We start from the raw sequence: 18,541 nt of genomic DNA on the forward strand, positions 1-18,541 counted from the left end.
CGCGAAAACCCCGCGAAAACTCCGCCAAAACCCCGCGCATACCACGCGAAAACCCCGCGAATACCGCGCGAAAACCACGTGCATACCCCCCCCCCGAATACCACGCGAATACCGCGTGAATACCACGTGCATACCCCGCGAATACCGCGCGAATATTACGTGAATATTACGCGAAAACTACGCGAATATTACGTGAATATTACGCGAAAACTACGCGAAAACTACGCGAAAACTACGCGAATACTACGCGAAAACTACGCGAATATTACGTGAATATTACGTGAATACTCCGCGAATATTACGCGAAAACTACGCGAATACTACGCGAAAACTACGCGAATATTACGTGAATACTACGCGAAAACTACGCGAATACTACGCGAATATTACGTGAATATTACGCGAATACCGCGCGAATACTACGTGAATATTACGCGAATACTACGCGAATATTACGTGAATATTACGCGAAAACTACGCGAATACTACGCGAATATTACGTGAATACCACGCGCATACCACGCGAAAAACTACGCGAATACCACGTGAATACCACGCGAAAACCACGTGCATACTCCGCGAAAACCCCGCGCATACCACGCGAAAACCCCGCGAAAACCCCGCGCATACCACGCGAAAACCACGCTCAAACCCCGCGCATACCACGCTCATCCCCCGCGCATCCCCCGCCCCCACGGCCGGCGGCAGCGCGGCCTGAGTGCCATCCCCTGGGCTGCGGCCAAGCCGGGAGCAAATGCTGCCCAGACTCTCAGGGCCCCCCGCCACGCTATCTCCCGCATTCCTGCGGCAGATCTGCTATTCCTTATTGTTCTCCCCGTCTCCGGGGACGCTGCTGCCGCTGCCTGCCCGGCGTGCCGGGGCAGGAGCTGGCGGAGCCCTGGGCTGCGGACCCACGACCCGCCGGGGGCTTTGGAAAAATCGTGTCAGTCTTCTCACCCCGCCTCGGCACGTAGGGACTTGGGGCTCCAATACCCCGCGAAAACTCCGCGAAAACCCCGCGAATACCACGCGAAAACCACGTGCATACCCCCGCGCATACCACGCGAATAACGCGTGAATACCACGTGCATACCCCGCGAATACCGCGCGAAAACTACGCGAATATTACGTGAATATTACGCGAATATTACGTGAATACTACGCGAATATTACGTGAATATTACGCGAATATTGCGCGAATATTGCGCGAATATTACGCGAATATTACGCGAATATTACGCGAAAACTACGCGAAAACTACGCGAAAACTACGTGAATACTACGCGAATATTACGCGAAAACTACGCGAAAACTACGCGAATATTGCGCGAATATTACGCGAAAACTACGCGAAAAACCACGTGCATACTCCGCGAGAACCCCGCGCATACCACGCGAAAACCACGCTCAAACCCCGCGCATACCACGCTCATCCCCCGCGCATCCCCCGCCCCCACGGCCGGCGGCAGCGCGGCCTGAGTGCCATCCCCTGGGCTGCGGCCAAGCCGGGAGCAAATGCTGCCCAGACTCTCAGGGCCCCCGCCACGCTATCTCCCGCATTCCTGCGGCAGATCTGCTATTCCTTATTGTTCTCCCCGTCTCCGGGGACGCTGCTGCCGCTGCCTGCCCGGCGTGCCGGGGCAGGAGCTGGCGGAGCCCTGGGCTGCGGACCCACGATCCGCCGGGGGCTTTGGAAAAATCGTGTCAGTCTTCTCACCCTGCCTCGGCACGTAGGGACTTGGGGCTCGTCAGGAGGGGCGAGATGAAAAATGAGAAAAGAACGGAAAACTGGAAGAGCAGCGAGCGGTCGTGCAGCTCCGCTCCCCCGGAGGTGCTGCGGGCTCAGCAGGCGCTCCCTGTGCCCGGCCCGGGCTGCCCGGGCTCAGCCCGGAGCTCGCTGTGCCAGCCTGCAGCACACGGCACCCCGAGTTCGCTGGCAGCCCCGGGGACACCAGTGGCAAGGAGTGGTCAGAGCGGGGCGAGGGGCAGAGACAGAGCTGCCTCGGAGCTGTGCAGGGCTGGTCCCTGCTCTGTGCCCAGGGCACCGCTGCTGCTGGGCAGCCTGGCCCAGCACGGGTGCCCAGCACTGTGGCAAGCACATTTCTCTCTCTCTCAGGATTTTTCATAAAGAGAAAACAATTTCTATTTCTGCTCCTTGTTTTTCTCTTGTGGAATGTGTTTGGAGAATTGTTTACCTGGAGTGACCGCTTTGTTATAAACGCCAGTCACTTGGTTTTTAAAATTTTAAAAGTTTAATAATAATAAAATGGTTATAAAAATAGTAATACAATTAGAGTAATGAAAATTTAGAGTTAGGACAGCTACAAGACAATAAAAAGCAAAGAATTAGGACATCCGGATGCTCTCGGGCACTTAAGCCCAATAAGCATGCCTTGTGAACAAAGGAATAACCTTTAAAAGCAATAGCCTGTTGCATATTCATACATCTCATACATGATGCATAAATTCCTTGCAAATTAAGAACTTTTCTGGTTTTTGTCAACTTCTTCCCCTTAATCCTGGTGGTTCCCTAAAGACGGAGAGAAGGTGGAAGAATGTTTGTCTTTTCCAATGAGGAGGCAGTAATTCTTTATGGGCCCCCATCATTGCCATCTCTGTGCAAAGAGTTTCTTCATTATCTCATGTCTTGCTTGAGCTAGTAAAAAAAACCCACATACATAGGTTCTATTTTAACTACAAAACTACATTTACCATACTATTAAAATGTTAATACAGCACTTCTAATCAATATAACATAATACATATAGTATTCAATTCAATATTTGCGAAAAGCCAATCATAAAATATGCATTTTTCACAGCTTGGTTGGATCACAGTGGATTGTTTGGGCCTGATGGCCAACCGGATCCACCTGTGTTTGAACTCTGGCGAACAGGGTCACGAGTTGTGGGTGAGTTAGATATGATAGAGAGAGTAGAATGTAGTTTTTAGTATCCTCTTTTATATAGTATATTAATGTATCATCGCATAATTATAATAAAGAAATCATTCAGCCTTCTGAAATAAGAAAGACATCATCATTCTTCCCATTGGGTTCGCCGACATCTACAACACAGCACGTGGTGGTGTTTCCTTGTCCCCTTCCCCTCTGGTACACTGGTTCTCATACCCCATGCCTGCGCCCTTTCTTGAAGTATGATTTCAAGGAATCCTCTGGATTTTCTCCTGCTGGCAGGAAGGATTTGCTGGCTGAGAGTTGCCGTAGGCTTGGCACTTGCCATCTGTAATGGTGACAGCGAGGAGCGTGTGCTGGAGCACGGGCAGGTGACTTTCTTTCGCCACAGGAGCCACGTTCAGCTGTCCTGTGAGACCAGCCGTGGGGTGTTGGTTGTTTTGGGCAAGCCATCTCCCCAGGAAGCTCCATGGGCCAGCAGGCAGGCAATGGCCATCTAAAGCAAACCAGCAAACCCAGAAGGTGCCACCTCCATCCCCACAGTGCCACAACACTCAGCTTTTGGTGGCAGCTGAGTGTGAGCAGGTGAGTGACACCCTGCTCCCATTATTTCCCACCTCCCGTCTGGGAATAAGCAGTCCACGGCCACATGGATCTTTCTGGCAGGGAGGAAAGCCTGGCTGGAAAATGGGGCATGCTCTACCCTCACAGAGATGTGGTGGTTGACTTCATGGCTTGGAGAGAGTAAACGGCCCAAAGCATCACTGGCAAAGGGAATGGTTCAGAGAACACAGCCTTGCACTGCTCCAAATGCAAAAATTCAGCCCCAGTGTGAGAGGGACTTTCTGAAAACGTCTAAGCAAAATCTGTCCATAAATAAGTTTTTTAAATGTGGTTTGTTGTGTTGTTTTTTTTTTTTTTTTTTTTACTCAGGACTGAGGAACCAGCACCCCAGAGGACCTGCATGTCCCCCACACTTGTACCTTGAGTCATGGCTGAGCTGCACAAGCCTCGTCAGAGTGAGAAATCTCCATGCTGGGGTAGGCATTGAAACAGCTAATTTGTGTCAACACCAAGTCCAGGCTGCTTTTGAAACTGTCTCATGTCTATGCCTGAGCTTTCAATCCCACCTGAGATACCAAGGTGTGCTCAGGAATAATGTAACAACAAGAGTGACAGCAGGTGAGTGTTTGCATGGGGACATTGTTGAGCCTGGATCCTGTTAAAGGCCTTCGTGTGCTGCAGCCACGGCAAGCAGCTCTATTAACTCTATTAATTAGCAATTACTTTAACAGCTGTGTGCAAAGGGGCTACATCAAGCCCTTTGGCAGGCAGAAGAGTGATGTGAGCTATGAGCATGCTGCGTAGGGTAGAAAGGGTTTTTTTTTTGTGGTTTTATTCGTTAAGGGATTTAAAGTAATGGTTGATGGGGGAAAGTGAATGCATTTGTGCTGGGGATCGTGATTTCTTTTTTTCTTGTTATCAATATTCAGTCCAGTCTGCCGTGGGCTTTCCTCTGACCCTGCTGGTCATATCCTTTTGCATTTCCTCTGTCAAATAGGCTAAAATATGAGAAAAAAGGCACGAGAAGGGCTCTTGTCAAGTGGTTCTTCCAGGGTTGTGTGCACAGGTGTTAAAAACGGCCTAATTAAATCTCCCTCTCACAGCCTTTCAGGATGTTTCCAATTTAACTGTTTTGCATCGTACCACTCCAATTTTAATTTCTTCTGGAGGTGAGATGCAGCTACATTTGCCAAATATCATTTCATCTTATTTGTTAAAACAGCCACTGGCCTTTCCCTTTTTTCGAAGGACGGTGCTTTTGACACACCCATGAAGCCAGTCCATAAGACAGTGCTTTTCTGCGCTTTTCAATCCTGCCATTTCCAGGCAGTCGGAGTTCACAGGGAGAGTAAATGTGTGGAAACCACAGAAGTCTCTAAATCCACGAAGCGTCACGAAGTTTCTGTTCGCACTTTATTTTGGCCCTCGGGGCCACATGAGCTGATATCCTCTCCTCGCACACCGTTTGTGGCTGGAAGGGGCGAGCCCGAGTCCTGCTCCCAAAGGGGGAGTGCGTGATGCTGAGCACATCCTCGGCTCGGGCTCCTGCGGCCCCGGGGCGCGCACACAGCGCCTGGGCAAAGGCTGTTTGCAGGGCAGTCACCTCCCTCGCACGTTTTTAAATAGGTCTGAATTAGCTCACAGGCAAAAAAAAAAAATTCAAAAAAAAAAAAAATCCATTTTTTCCCAGGCTGACGCGATGTCGTGGGCACACTGAGCCAGCCCAGGAGCCGACCGGGCTCCTGGCGCAGGGACAGAGCTGCGGTGGCCACGGCACAGCGCTTTTCCCAGGTACCCGCCGCTGGGAGGGGAAGGAGCGCCAGGGTGGCTGTGCCGGGACACCTCCACAGCCGGGAATGCCGTCGAGGGACGCCGGGCTGGGCCACCACGAGGTGGCAGGCGGAGCCCAGCCATGAGGCAGCCCCGGCGCGCTGCTGCCCCGCGGCCCCAGCTCGGTGTCCCGGCGCGGGCAGCGGGGCGGGGGGCGCAGGAGCTGCCACGCCGACCCCAAGAGATTTGTTAATCAAAACAAAAGAAAAAAAAACCGACAACACATACCAAACAACAAAAACACAAAAAAACCCCACGAAAACCAAAAACAAAGGCAGAGAGAGACATAATTATCAAGTAACCAGCAAGTAATGGCAGGCTAGGAAAAGCCCCTAAAAATCTTGTAAGTGCGAAAGGAATTTGCCATTGTCAGAGGACGAGTGCACGGCACACCTGGGCCCTCCAGCACCCCTTCCTTTGGGAACAAATAATGACCTCGTGCCCCAAAGCAGCTGAAAGGCCTTGTGGAGATCCCCTTTCCTGGCCCTGCTCCGGTTTGCTCAAAAATTGTTTATGTAACTGCTTCACATATTTGAGATTGAAATCAGAGCAGTTATGTTCCTTCTCTTTCCCTGAGAGGGATGGTGCAGCTCCCGTTCCAGGGGTTCTGCATGGCTGAGACACAGGATCACAGGATGGCCGGGGTTGGAAGGGACCTTAATGATCACTTGCTTCCAATCCCCCTGCCATTAACAGGGCCAAACAGGTGCTTCTTTTGGACCTTAATGATCACCTGCTTCCAATCCCCCTGCCATTAACAGGGCCAAACAGGTGCTTCTTTTGGACCTTAATGATCACCTGCTTCCAATCCCCCTGCCATTAACAGGGCCAAACAGGTGCTTCTTTTGGACCTTAATGATCACCTGCTTCCAATTCCCCACCTGCCTAGGATACAGATCCTGTCCTAGGAAGGACTCTGTTCCTTTCCCCTGCAGAGGCTTTGCTTTTGTGGCTGCTCATGCAGGACGGTGAAACAGGAGTAACATGAGCTGCTGGAAGCCAGCCTGTTACAGTTTGGGAATGTGTGATCCAGTGAGCACGGCTCATAAATCAGCTCCATAAAATGGTCACCAAAAAAAAAAAAAACACCTAAACCAAACCCCATCCTGTTTTTAGAGGGAACAGCACAGTACTGGGGTTGTGGTTTGCAGGACTGTTCCAGCAGCAGCAGGTAAATGAAACCTCAATCTGGCAGCAAAAACAAGTGGGCTGAGCCCTCCAGTGAATTTGCCAAGGGCTCAGGAACAGCAGCCACAGCTTTCCCCTGGCCTCTGTGTAAGCCTGAGGTGTAGTTAGGGCTTCTTGGGCAGACCAGTGGCATCCCTAATCCCACAGTTCAGCGGGGATGTCTGACCATGAGCAGGCTCTTTGGATTGTGGGAACAGCAGAGCAGCACCCCAGCCCCACCGGAGATGACGGCACAGCGGGATGCAGACTGCCATGCTCCCTGATCCATGGCCTGGGCGAGCCAGGGCTCTGCACTCCCTTGGGATGCTGCCCAGTGTCGCTCTAAGGGGCACGTTCTCAAGTGGTATTTTTGCTCAGCATGCAAATGGTTTAATTTTTAAACCAACCACTCCCCCCAGCTTTACTGAGCAAGGCCTCACACAAAGCTTTTTTGTCAGAGCAAGCAGGGACAAGGAAACTAAAAGGAACGTTATCTCATTTCCTCTTCTGCCAGACAGACAGACAGACAGACGTGACACATTGTGAGGGGCTGCTGTGTGTCTGTCCTCAGCTCTCTGCTGAGCCTGCTCAGCCCTTGCCCCAGGCTGCAGCAAGGAGTACTGAATATGAATATATTTAAGAGCAGAAGTGCTGCTAAAACAAAGCCTATTTATGTTATCATGTGATCACTGCCTTTATTATGCCTTTAACATCCCATTGATCCGACCACTAAACTTCTTCCACGCAACAGTCACTGGATTTTGAATTCCAATAGGCCAAAAGAAACCCAGGCAACAAGACAGCCATTAATTCCAAAATGTAAATGACTTTACATTACTTTATTAAACAGCCATTTCTAAAGAACAGTAAAAAATACGAAAACATGCATCATTTGGTGTTCTTAAAAAAACATTGTCCAAAATAAAGACTGTTAGAAAAATTAAACCAGTTTAGCCCAAATACCCCTTCTGCTCTCCACCTAAGATGTTTGGTAGTTATAAATACTGTTCCAGCTCCTTTAGCAAAGTTTAACCTTGTGTACATTAGTAATTCTATTACAGGTGTTTGGGTTTTTTATTCACATTGCTTCTGTAAACGTGGTCAATTTTAAAAATGCACTGCTGTGAAGTTTAACAACTACTGTTTTCCTGTACAGTGAGTATAAATAGGAAGATCCTGGATTTTCCTGCCATTCTAATCAGCACTCAATTTACTGAAACATTAAAGATTTCAATTAGTATAAAAATATAACCAGAGAATAAATGTCTGAGAAGATTCAGTATTTGAGTGAGTCTTAGTTAATAGGCAAATAAAATGCTATTTATGATCTGGACACCACTTCTGTACAGCTTCTGCTCTTCCAAGACCCAAGTATCACAGTGCTGCACACCAAGGCACTGCTCATCCTCCTGAAAAAATTCACTTCTTATTTACTACAAATAATTTAACATGTAGCTGAACTGACAAGCAGGTGAGGGACCCAGTCAAAGCTGCTCACAAGCCACTCCAGTGGGCACCTGCTCCTCGAGGGGGCATCTCAAAATGTCTGTACAAGCTGGCAGGAATCCTGTTTTACTGAGCAATGCTGGTGTGGGAGATCTGCAAAGCAAAGCCACAGCCTTGTTCCTTTTCCCTACAGGAACAGAAATAACTGGCTTTGTCCCAGGAGGGAATGGTAAGGCACAACAGCAGGCTCTTTGGGAAGCCTTGGTACTAGAAAGACTGAAGTTATTTTATTGACAGGAATTACTTTTTTTTTTCTAAAGCACTATCACTACACATTTATCATTTTTATTAAAAAAAAAATCTTACATTTTTTAAATCTGGCCTCCAATTAAAAGTAAGACAGAAGTGCTACATCTAAAAATGGTGGGATGTTATAATAAGATTTCTTGCACAAACACAGCCTTTACACAGAGGCTATCTGCCCTGTGTGTGCTACCACCTTCCACTGATCTGCTTCAGAAATCTGTGAGCCAAAACGTCATCTTTTAAACTATGAAGAGAACTCTCAAGGCTTCATTTAGCACTTCTCAAGTATGAGACAGTAAAAAACCAGTCTTGCACAACTGCTTTTTCCAAATGTCTTACAGCAGTGTTTTCTACATGCCTATCTCCAGTTCTTTTGTTTGGATTCCTGCAAAGAGAGGGAAACAGGACACCAAATCCAAGCAGGCAGCAGGCACCCACTGATGCCAGCCCCCCTTGCCAAGGGAATGTGTCTGAGCACCAAGCACTGTGCAGAGAGCAACAGAGGGACAGAGCAAAAGTAAAAGGAGGAAGGAAAGGTAATGCTCCATCTCAGAGCTGGACACAACCTCCAGGACTGATTAATCCTGGGCTGAAATTATACCAAACTGAAGCAGCAGAACAACTGCTCCCTCCCCTTCTGGAATGGAAGTGATGCTGCCTGATTGGTTAGCTGCTGTCAGATTGTTACAGGCTAGTACAGGAACACCTCTGGCTGTCACAAGCTACTTTTCAATACAAACTTTCAGTTGCAAAGTCTTGGAAAAGTGAGGGAAAACAGCACGCCCTGTCAGACTCCACCCACTGGAATGGCTGAGCTCTGAGCAGACCCTCCAGCCTGGTAAACAGCATTTCTGAGCAGAAAGGCCCAACCTGCTGAGCAAACTAAACTTTGTAAGCAAGAGGCTGCTCTGTGCAAAGCAGAACGAGGGAGGTGGGCTCCTGTTCCAGGCCACGTGTCAGCTGCCACTGTCACTCCGAAGTGGCTTTCTTCCCTTTCCAGCTCCTTTGTCTTTGCTCCAATTCAGCTTCAGTGAAGGCAGCTGGGCCCCAGTTTGTGATTAAGTGAGGATTCTTGGAGCCTGGAAGACAGAGAGCAATACCTGAGACAGGCAGTTCTGACAGGGACGTCACACTCCCACAGTGCAGCGTTCAGGCTGATCCTTGCTTTGTTTTAAACATAAAAGAAACAAACAATAATGATGATAAAATCATTATAGTAGGACCAATAGAGGTAAAAACTTGGAAGTTCCCATCAGCAGCTGTCACAAAGGGTGATATTTATAGGCTGCTGTGAAACCAGTAAACTACAGGTAAAGGCAGACTTCAGTAAGCCACCAAGTGATTTAAGTGCATGAGACAGAATAAACACATACTTTTGTAACTCTTCTGTTGACAACTCACCTGGGTCTATTAGTCGAATCAATCCCTCATGATGAGCTACTTTATCTTTCCAACTCTTGGTGTTGTTAGCTGCTGTTTCCAACTTCTTCTTAACCTCCTGAAATAAGACAGAGCTCACTTGAAAACAACAGCTTTACTCTGTTTTTATATAAAGATACAACACCTTTTAAACCAAAAGGCAGAACCATGCTAATTCTCCCAGTCCTCTGTTTAATGTGGAACCATCCTAAGTAATTTAGCCACCACCACCACCCCCCCAACAACAAAAAAAAAAGTTGTCAAATCCAGAATCCCAAAATAACAAGGTTTTATGATAATCTGTAGCTGTATAATGAAGCTAGTCTTCATTCTTCAGCCTAGACTTTTGGGTAATTCTAAATGGAAGGCTAGAATGTGTAATTATTTCTAAAATAATTGTTTTATGGATTCTTTTCTTTTTTGTGGTTTTATATGTCTATTGTATTCAGCAATTCCTTTAGAGTAGTAAATGATGCTTCCCATACAAAAAGCCTGAGATGTCACCTAAAAAAGAGTCAAGTACTAGCCAGAAGCAATCTTGTGGTGCTGTGAGATGTTACAACTTCCCAGCGTGGTGTAAAGTGGCCACACTACCCCAGCTGGGCCCTTGCTTGCAGTGAGTGCAGCACTTGTGCTCTGTGCCAGGCGAGACAGGCTTGTCCTTCAGAGCTCACCCCATAAACACCCTCCCCTGTCAAACACAAACCCAGCCAGGCTTTCTTTCCTGACCTAAATAAATGCAGGATCAACACCTCTCTATCCCTGGAAAGTGTGCAGCATTTCAGCCTCTGTACTTGCTGGATTCTGGCTCTTATTCCTTCCACGAACAGTTACTGACCTTCCCCAAAAACACTCAGCAGAGCAGAGAGCAAGCCTGGCTTTTGGGACACGAGGCACTGCTGCACACTGAGGATCTGAGCTAATTCCTACCTATCCTTAACCTCCATTCAGTGCTTAAATACATTTTTGAGGAGTAGGTGCCTACAGTAACACATTGACCTTTCATCTGTAGAAGACAATACTGTGCCGTGACATCATCAAAACACTGCAGGAATTACTACCTCAGAAGCAAAATGCACCCAGTTACGGCAGCAGTGGGACTGCACATGAAGTGAGACTGCAGTAGAAGACAAATGTACAGAGTATTTCAGGATGTGACTGAGCTGGTCTGCATGCAAATTGTGACAAAAATAAATAAAAGAGTTTCAGAGGTGTGTCTGAAACAGATCCTCTTCTTCAAATGTATCTACTGGTCTAGAAACAGACTAAAAACTAGAAAAAAAAAACCAAACAAAAAAACAACCAACCCAACTAGCCTACCTATTATAACTTTTGTGCCATACTAACTCTTAAAGAAGCATAATATTGAAGAACTTCAAATTCAATCTATGGATAAGGATGAGAGGTTGATGACCAGAGCAGCTCACCTCATACTGCTCAAGGGCCTCCTTCCTTTCCAGTTCAAGTTGTTTCAGTTGCTCCATGGCCACTTGAAGAGCCTGTTCCTTCATCATTCTCTGGTTTTCCAGCTCTTGCTTCTCTGCTTCTGTCATCTGAATGGTCTGTTGCTGCTGCAAATGCCATTTTTCCAGTTCAGCCCTCTTTGCTGTCTCCTCTTCCAGCAATCTGCAATGGGGATTGTGATGTTAACTGCACTTTAACGTAAGTCATTATCCGTGCAGTGAAGTTAAATGAATTCATTTTTTTTTAAGAGAATATTGTTTTTAAAAAAGCTTGGGAAGCAGGGAAAAAGTTATTGTTTGTTGGCTTGCCTTCAGTGTCATGCCAGCAGTGCAAGCAGTCTGTTACAAAGGGCTATTCAGAAAATGTAGTCAATAATGCAAATACACAACACAGAGCCTCAGAAGAAACAGGCATGCATAAGTTATCTTCATTGTCTTAGGAGGACTGAGTATATGAAATAAAAACCCACACTCCACAAAGCCCCTGTAGAGGAAATTTAACCCTTTATCATTCCAGTTTAAACCTGTGATAAAATACAGCAGAAAGTCATTTTTACAGATACTGCTTTATAAAATAAACAGCTGAAAAGCCTGTACAGAGTGATCTCAGTTTTTCACATGCTGGCATGCACAACACCTGATGGAAAAATGACTGCACCTGCTTTTCCAAAACTGCTGAGCTTGCCCTCTGCTAAAGGCGAATCAGACATATTTTTAAAATCATCAACAGCAGCTTCAGCCTTCATATCTTAAGGGAAAATAAAATCTGTCCTGTGCTTGGACGTGAAGGTAGTTCCCCATTCCAAGAGGCAAGCAGTCATTAGTAGCAGGGCACAGGTACTCACTTCTGGCAGGGGGAACTGAAACACTTTTCCACCTGGTCAAAGCCATACCTGGCCTGAAGTTTCCTCACAGTCTCTTCATCTTGACGTGCCTGTTTCTCATCCTCCAATGCCTCCTGTAGCTGTTTATACATTTCTTCCAGTTCACGTACTCTTTGTAAATATTGTTCCAGTTCAGATGATTTCTGAGCAACCTGCTCTTCCATTTTTTGTCTTACCTAGCAGGATAAATTTGGGACACATGAGCTACCATTCAACTCAGGTTTCCAATTTTTAAAGGAATTGCCACGTTTCCCTCAGGCCACGTTTTCAGAGACAAACCTTTTCCTGCTGACTGCAGAGCAGAACTGATAAAATTGGGGCTGGATCTGCAGATGTGGAACTAAGAGCATTTAAAAAAATAAATAATAACACAGGCTACTTATATTGACCTACTTCCTGCAGCACAGGATTTCTACAGAAATTGTAATTAGAAATTACAATTGTAATTAGAAATTACAATTTCTAATTTCAGTCAGCTTGATCTTGTTGCTTAGTTTACAGATACACAACTGAAGGAAGAGAAAGGTTGTAGAGAGGCCAGACATGAAGGTCAGGCTGCTTCAATGGCACTGTTTTCACTCCCTCCTTGGCAGCAGTGTACCTCACACACTTATGTCTCAGGATGATGGCACAGGCTGGATAAAGGGGGTTGGCATGTCCTGCCCCATTGGTCTGCAGCCTGCTCCCCTCAGCTGACCCAAATCCCAGTGACCCAGAAAGGGATTTTATTCAGGAATTCATGCTCAGCCCATAAAGCAGCACTGTGTGCATTAATGTCCTGAGATGTCCCATCACATCACTTTTTCTACTTCTTTTCCCCAGCTAACAGAACAACCTGACAAAGCCTCTGAAGACTGAAAATCAGTTCTTTGGGGAATCCTCAGTGTAGCTGAATAGTAACAGTATTGTAAACCAACAATATTTCTTTATTTTTTATATTTGTGTTGTGTATAACTGTAAAAGAACACACTGCATAAAAAAGCAATAGTTCTAGGAACACATAAAATGCATTTTGATTATGCCTGATTCATTTGGTTATTCATACAGCAAGTACTGGCCTCAGGTTCTCCATCTCTGAAAACTGCAAGGAGAACTTCAGCCTGCATTTATCTTTGAAACAGTCTATTTTTTCCCAATTTTCCAATCATATTTTAACCCTGAGTGTTGTACAAATTGTAGCCAAGCTGTTCCAGTATTTGAATTCACCAGTAAAAATACTTTAATCCTACATCTCAAATAAATGCAACACAGATTCCATTCTCCAGCCTCCTGCAAAATCTGTAGAATCCTTTCAGTGGCTGCCTGTGAGGGAAGCCCCTGCTGAACACATGGCTCCCTATGTGTAATAGCAGCAAAACCCCTCGTGCACTACTCACCATTTTTTCTCTCTCCAGCTCCAAACTGAAGCGATCCTGTAATTCAACTTGAGTCTGAAGCCTTTTCTTCTCCTCCTCAGCAGCACGAGCAGCTGCTGCTTCCAGTTGCTGGAAGAGAAGGAGGAAGAAAAACAAGGAAGAAAACAATTTGTCAAAACTAAATTATTTTGAGCTTTATTTAACAATTTTTGGTTTTTAAAAAAATGTAAGAAGCCTTCAAAAGCATCAAAGCATCAGTTTGGATTTTTTTAATGTCTGAGATTATTCACAGCCTTTAAACATAATTTACTATCTTGATTGTTTGCAAGACAATTTTAAATTTACCAACGAAAAGGTGAAGGTCACCTGACTATCTCCAAGTTTCCTGAGTCCTGCTTTGCTCAAGACATAGAAATCACTGTTATTTCCTCTACCTCAACAGGATAGAAAACTATCATGCAAAACCACATCTCAGGCAGGACTGCATAGGACTTCCAATAGGGACAACATGCCAGCAAGCACAGAGTTCATACAGAAACAGAAATGAGAAGCACTGAATTGTCATGGGAAAGCAGAAGTCAGGAACTTTGACTAGAATAAGTGATTGTGCTATTGTGAATCATCCCTCTAACATCCCCTAAACTGCCAAGTAAGGTAAATAAAATCCTGGTCCATAATCATCACTTGAAATTAGGAGGAACATTAGCTAGGGCTTGGGAAACAGCTGCTGGTACCTTTCCACCTCTTTCATCTTATTTTACTTTTGTTGCATCTTGATTTCACAAATACAGTGGTCACAGTTTTTCCTTTCGTCAGGATTTCAATCCCTGCAAGGTTAGAAATCTTCAATCATCAGCCTCAACTTTACCAGTAGTGAAAACAAAACCATTTTTTCACAAAATTTTCCTAAGAAACTTATCTGATGTTTTCTTTAAAATATGCTGGGCTGTGGAAATTGCTTCCACAGACCTTTAGTAAGTGCAGGGCACAACATAAAGATGGCACGGACCTGTTGGAGCAAGCCCAGAGAAGCTGACACTGGGACCGGCTGTCTCGAGAACCTTCATCCCTGTGGATGCTTCATCCCTGAAAGTGTTCAAGGCCAGGATGGATGGGCCTTTAAGCAACCCGGTGTAGTGGAAGGTGTCTCTGCCCACAGCAGAGGGACTGGGACTGGATGATCTTTAAGGTCCCTTCCAAACCAAACCTTTCTGTGGTTCTGTCATGCTCCTTGAAGGCACCACATTTAAACCACGCTCCCTCACCAACCCAGATGAACTAAAGAGATGCCCCAATGATTAAAATTGCCAAGCTAAAACTTCCACTCTTTTACATGCTTGTAGTACCACTCTGGTCTCAAACAGATGAGAAGTGAAGGAGAAGGCTCGAGTTTCTGGGTTTATGCTGAAGAACACAGCACAGAACTGCTCTGCTTTGCGAGGCTTAAAAGATGCCAGTGTTTTCAGAAGCAGCATTCTTCCTCTGCCATGATATTCAAAAGCATGTAATTGTAGTCAAATCCAAGATGCCCATTTAAGTGAAATCTCCTCTAGATTTCCTTCCCCGCTCTGAAATTGAACAAACATTGCCAATACTGAGCTGAGAGGGCGAACGCGCAGAGTCACAGGCAAGGGCGGGTGCCAGGCCATGGCCAGAGAGCTCAACAAGAAAATGATCTCTGTCCACTCAGTATCGGCAACTTCCTCCTTCATCCACCAAAGCTGCTCCTAGCAGGTAAGGTTACTGGGATTTGTGCACTTCAGGGAAAAGCCACAAGTTGGAGGGGGGAGAGAACAGGAACACACCGTTCCAGCAGGCACAGACAGCCAGACAGCACAGAGTCTCCAAAGCCCATGCAAGATCCCAAATTGAAACAGAAAGGGTGCACACATCCTGTGCATGCTCTCACACAAGGAAAAACTTACATTCCTATCTGTTCAATGTGCACATGTCAAAATTCCATTTAAAAATATGAAAAAAAATCTGTTTTAGACAAGAGCATTTATTCTTTTGGAATGCTCTACTGCAGGAGCTACCAGAATACAAACCAGTCCCAGAGTGCACTTTGGCAGATGCTGCACAAATGGTGGCTCACCACCATCAGCAGCAAATCAACCTCTGAGATTCCCAGAACAATCCAGTTTCCTGAAGCATTTACAAAGCTTTTTCCTTGAAGAACAGTTTTCTAACTAATCAACCCTTTCAGTTCCTCCAACAATGTACCTCCCCCCTAGTTCCACCTAGGCAAAGTGCAGTAGTTCATGTCAGAGCCTAAGATACCTTCCTTGAGAAATCATTTTAATCCAGCCCACTTCAAAAGATGCTTCTGGCCACAACTCTCTTTAGTTTGCCCATTGGGATTTTTATGAAACTCCCTGGAGCCTGCCAACATCCTACTGCTCCTTTAGGGTTGCTCTCATGTTGTTTTCCCCCCTAGATATTTTTCCATAAAGCAAACAATGCAGAAATCCAACCTTATGATTTCTGTTAACAGGTACATTACTTACCAGTAGAAGGTAACAGAGGTTATCCTTTATTGTCTAATTTGCATTCTGAATCTCAAACACATGGTAGACTACAGACGCCAAAATTAAATTTAAAAATGGTTTTTCACTGTCAGACTCTATTTAAGGCAAACAGAATAATACCTACAGTACTGACTGTAGTACTTGACTGTCAGTGCAAGACGAATTTTAAAAAAGACAAATTTCCTCTGCCACAAATTGTGACAATGACAAGACTTTTAAAAATGTGGGGTTTTTTATTATTTTATTTGCTTTCTAGACTCAAAACCTTTCATTCCCTCAGAATATTTATAGCTGCAAAGACCACTGAAGTTTTTTCTAAGGGCTAAAACTGGTGGGTTTTATTTATGAAAAACTCAAGCAATGATGCAGATTTGTCCTAAATGGGAATGCAAAAAAGTTGCATTAATTTAGGGAGGTAGTGGAGACATTTAGAGTAGACAAAGGAAGACCTGGACTGCTGTAGCAGCAGGACTCAGCAGCTAAAATCTAAGGCAGCAAGTGGGGTTTGAATTAGAATATTGGGTTCTGAGCTGTTTTCAAGGCACACTCCACACTAAAAGCTCTCACAGCAAGAAAAACCACATCTTTTGTTTTTAAAGATAGAAATTATAGAAATTAATCTGTGGGAAGAGAACAGCACCCATAAACATACAAATAACATAATAAAACTTGGGTAAACGATAGAAGAAAATCTTCATGGAAAGCCCCAGGTTTGACAGATGTGTCTGACAGAAAAGGAAAAAAAAAATCCCAAAATCAACTGAAAATATTGGTCTCTCCTGTCCGCAGACACCATCCAGAGCTGGCAGGTTCTTCTCCACCAGCCTGCTCAGGACAGGGGCCTGGCACAAGCACAGCTCCTCTGGAGGAGTCTGCTCAATGTGCCTGATCAGCACAGAGATGCCCAGCTCCACTGCAAGAAGCCCGGTTCAGCCTCAGGGAGTGAGCTTTGGGCTGGAAGCCTGGCAGCTCCCGGTCCCACCTTGCGCACGGTCTCCAGCTCCTTCTGCTTGTTCTCGTTGGCCGCCTGCAGCTCCTTCATCTGCCGCTCCAGCTCCTCCTGCTCGGCCAGCAGCTTCTGGCGCAGCTCCTTCCGCTTCTGCCGCGCTTCCTTGTGCGGAGGAGGGCTCCCCGCCCGCAGCAGGTTCACCGTGCTCTGGATGGCTGCAGGGGACAGGGAGAGAGCACCGTGAAGGGGAGTGCTGAACTTTCTGGGTAGACTTTGTGAAGAGACTTCAGTGCTGTGCTGGGCTGTGCTGGCTGTTGGGTTGGGGATTTTTGAATGTATTTTTAAATCAGAAAGCGCTGTTGTCTGTTGTCCTAGTTCTCATCAGGCTGGCAGTCAACACAAACCAGGAGTGAAAGACACTTAGCTCTCAGTACTGGCTGTGTGCCACAAGGATAAGGTCTGACAATTCCACTGCATTACGGTAATTCCAATATTGATTTGTAACAGGCTGTGGACATATGAGTCACTCATACACCCAGCTGCAAGAAAAAACCCCAACACTTGAGGATTTCTTACTACCTAGACTCAGTGACCAACTAAGGAGTAAGGTGTTACCTATCTTGCCTAGAGCCAGCCTTAAACCCTGAATTCTTACAGATGCTCCAAGGGAAAACTTTCTCCCAGAAAGACAATAGCTCTCATTCACTTACATGCAGTGACAAAATATTTAAGACAGCAAAGCCGAGGAGTGGCAGATGATTTTGGTATTTTATTCACATACCACAACCATGAAAAAAAAGTCTCCTTTTGAATCATTCATCATACTTTGGTGCAATGAACACATGCTGCAGGTACAGAGGGAAGTGCAAATAAAAGCCCACAGCTCCAAATATTTAACTGCTGCACATTCTTCAATGGCATTGGCAACAACAGCTTTGCAAGGGCTTCTACCTCACTCTGCAGACGGATGTACCCATCAATATCTGGGAAGGTCTCACAGGAGGAATACCTTTACTGTGAGAATAGAAAAGCAAGCCCTAATTCCCAGCTTTATCCTCAGCTCACTAAACCATACTACTTCAAGCAGAACTTTACAACCAAAGCCATTATCTTACAGTGCCAAAATGAACAAGCTTTCCCTTTCTCCCCAAAAGCAACTATTTACAACGTTGCTTCCCTTCCCCATCCCCAGAAGTACAGTCAATATAAAAACCAACAATAATAACCATTTCATTTTAGTTATGGCTGCCTGAATTGAGGCACCCACATGACAAAAACTGATTTGCCTTATGTGGATCCTTAGTTCTTCCTGCATCTCAGACCCCTTAAAGATCCATGTGCCCAAAACAGAGATATCAAAAAATCACAAGACTAAGAATTTCAAATTTGAGCAAAGCACTGCTGTAAGAATTCCAGTAACCTTAACTTTCACGTAACTTGCATTTTTGAAACCTCACCTTGAATCCATTCCTGCTTCTTCTTTTTATCAGAGGCACTGATCTCAAAGGTTTTATCAAGACATTTTATGAGAAAAAGGCATTTCTTTCCATCTTTGTCAGGCAAGGCCTAGAATGGGTAACAATAAAGATTAGCTTTGCAAACACTGAAATCTAAGTTATAGAGTCAAACAGCATCTATGCACTTATGTGTCACAGAGATACAAATACCAGCACTAAGAGCCTTTATTAAAAGGGTGTGTATGTACTGGAGTCATAT

At 45.5% G+C, this 18,541-nt stretch overlaps 1 protein-coding gene and 1 long non-coding RNA gene across 5 annotated transcripts in view; one reads left to right on the plus strand and one right to left on the minus strand.

Annotated features, from left to right (window-relative positions):
- Positions 1 to 7,582, plus strand: part of LOC137476389 (uncharacterized) — a 40,884-nt gene extending 33,302 nt beyond the window's left edge. For all 3 annotated transcript variants that reach the window (XR_011000344.1, XR_011000345.1, XR_011000346.1), the window contains exon 4: positions 3,848 to 7,582. This is a non-coding gene — a long non-coding RNA (uncharacterized lncRNA). The remainder of the gene's footprint in view (positions 1 to 3,847) is intronic.
- The window catches only part of SWAP70 (switching B cell complex subunit SWAP70), a 35,837-nt gene continuing 24,591 nt past the window's right edge, over positions 7,296 to 18,541 (minus strand). For both annotated transcript variants that reach the window (XM_068194620.1, XM_068194621.1), the window contains exons 6-12: positions 18,283 to 18,391; positions 16,859 to 17,040; positions 13,370 to 13,477; positions 12,003 to 12,169; positions 11,074 to 11,272; positions 9,629 to 9,725; positions 7,296 to 9,306 (exon numbers count right to left, since the gene is read on the minus strand). In XM_068194620.1, the coding sequence (XP_068050721.1) occupies positions 9,197 to 9,306; positions 9,629 to 9,725; positions 11,074 to 11,272; positions 12,003 to 12,169; positions 13,370 to 13,477; positions 16,859 to 17,040; positions 18,283 to 18,391 (972 nt within the window). In that variant the 3' untranslated portion in view covers positions 7,296 to 9,196. The remainder of the gene's footprint in view (positions 9,307 to 9,628; positions 9,726 to 11,073; positions 11,273 to 12,002; positions 12,170 to 13,369; positions 13,478 to 16,858; positions 17,041 to 18,282; positions 18,392 to 18,541) is intronic.

Source organism: Anomalospiza imberbis, chromosome 6 (assembly GCF_031753505.1).
Source record: "Anomalospiza imberbis isolate Cuckoo-Finch-1a 21T00152 chromosome 6, ASM3175350v1, whole genome shotgun sequence".
NCBI lineage: Eukaryota > Metazoa > Chordata > Aves > Passeriformes > Viduidae > Anomalospiza > Anomalospiza imberbis.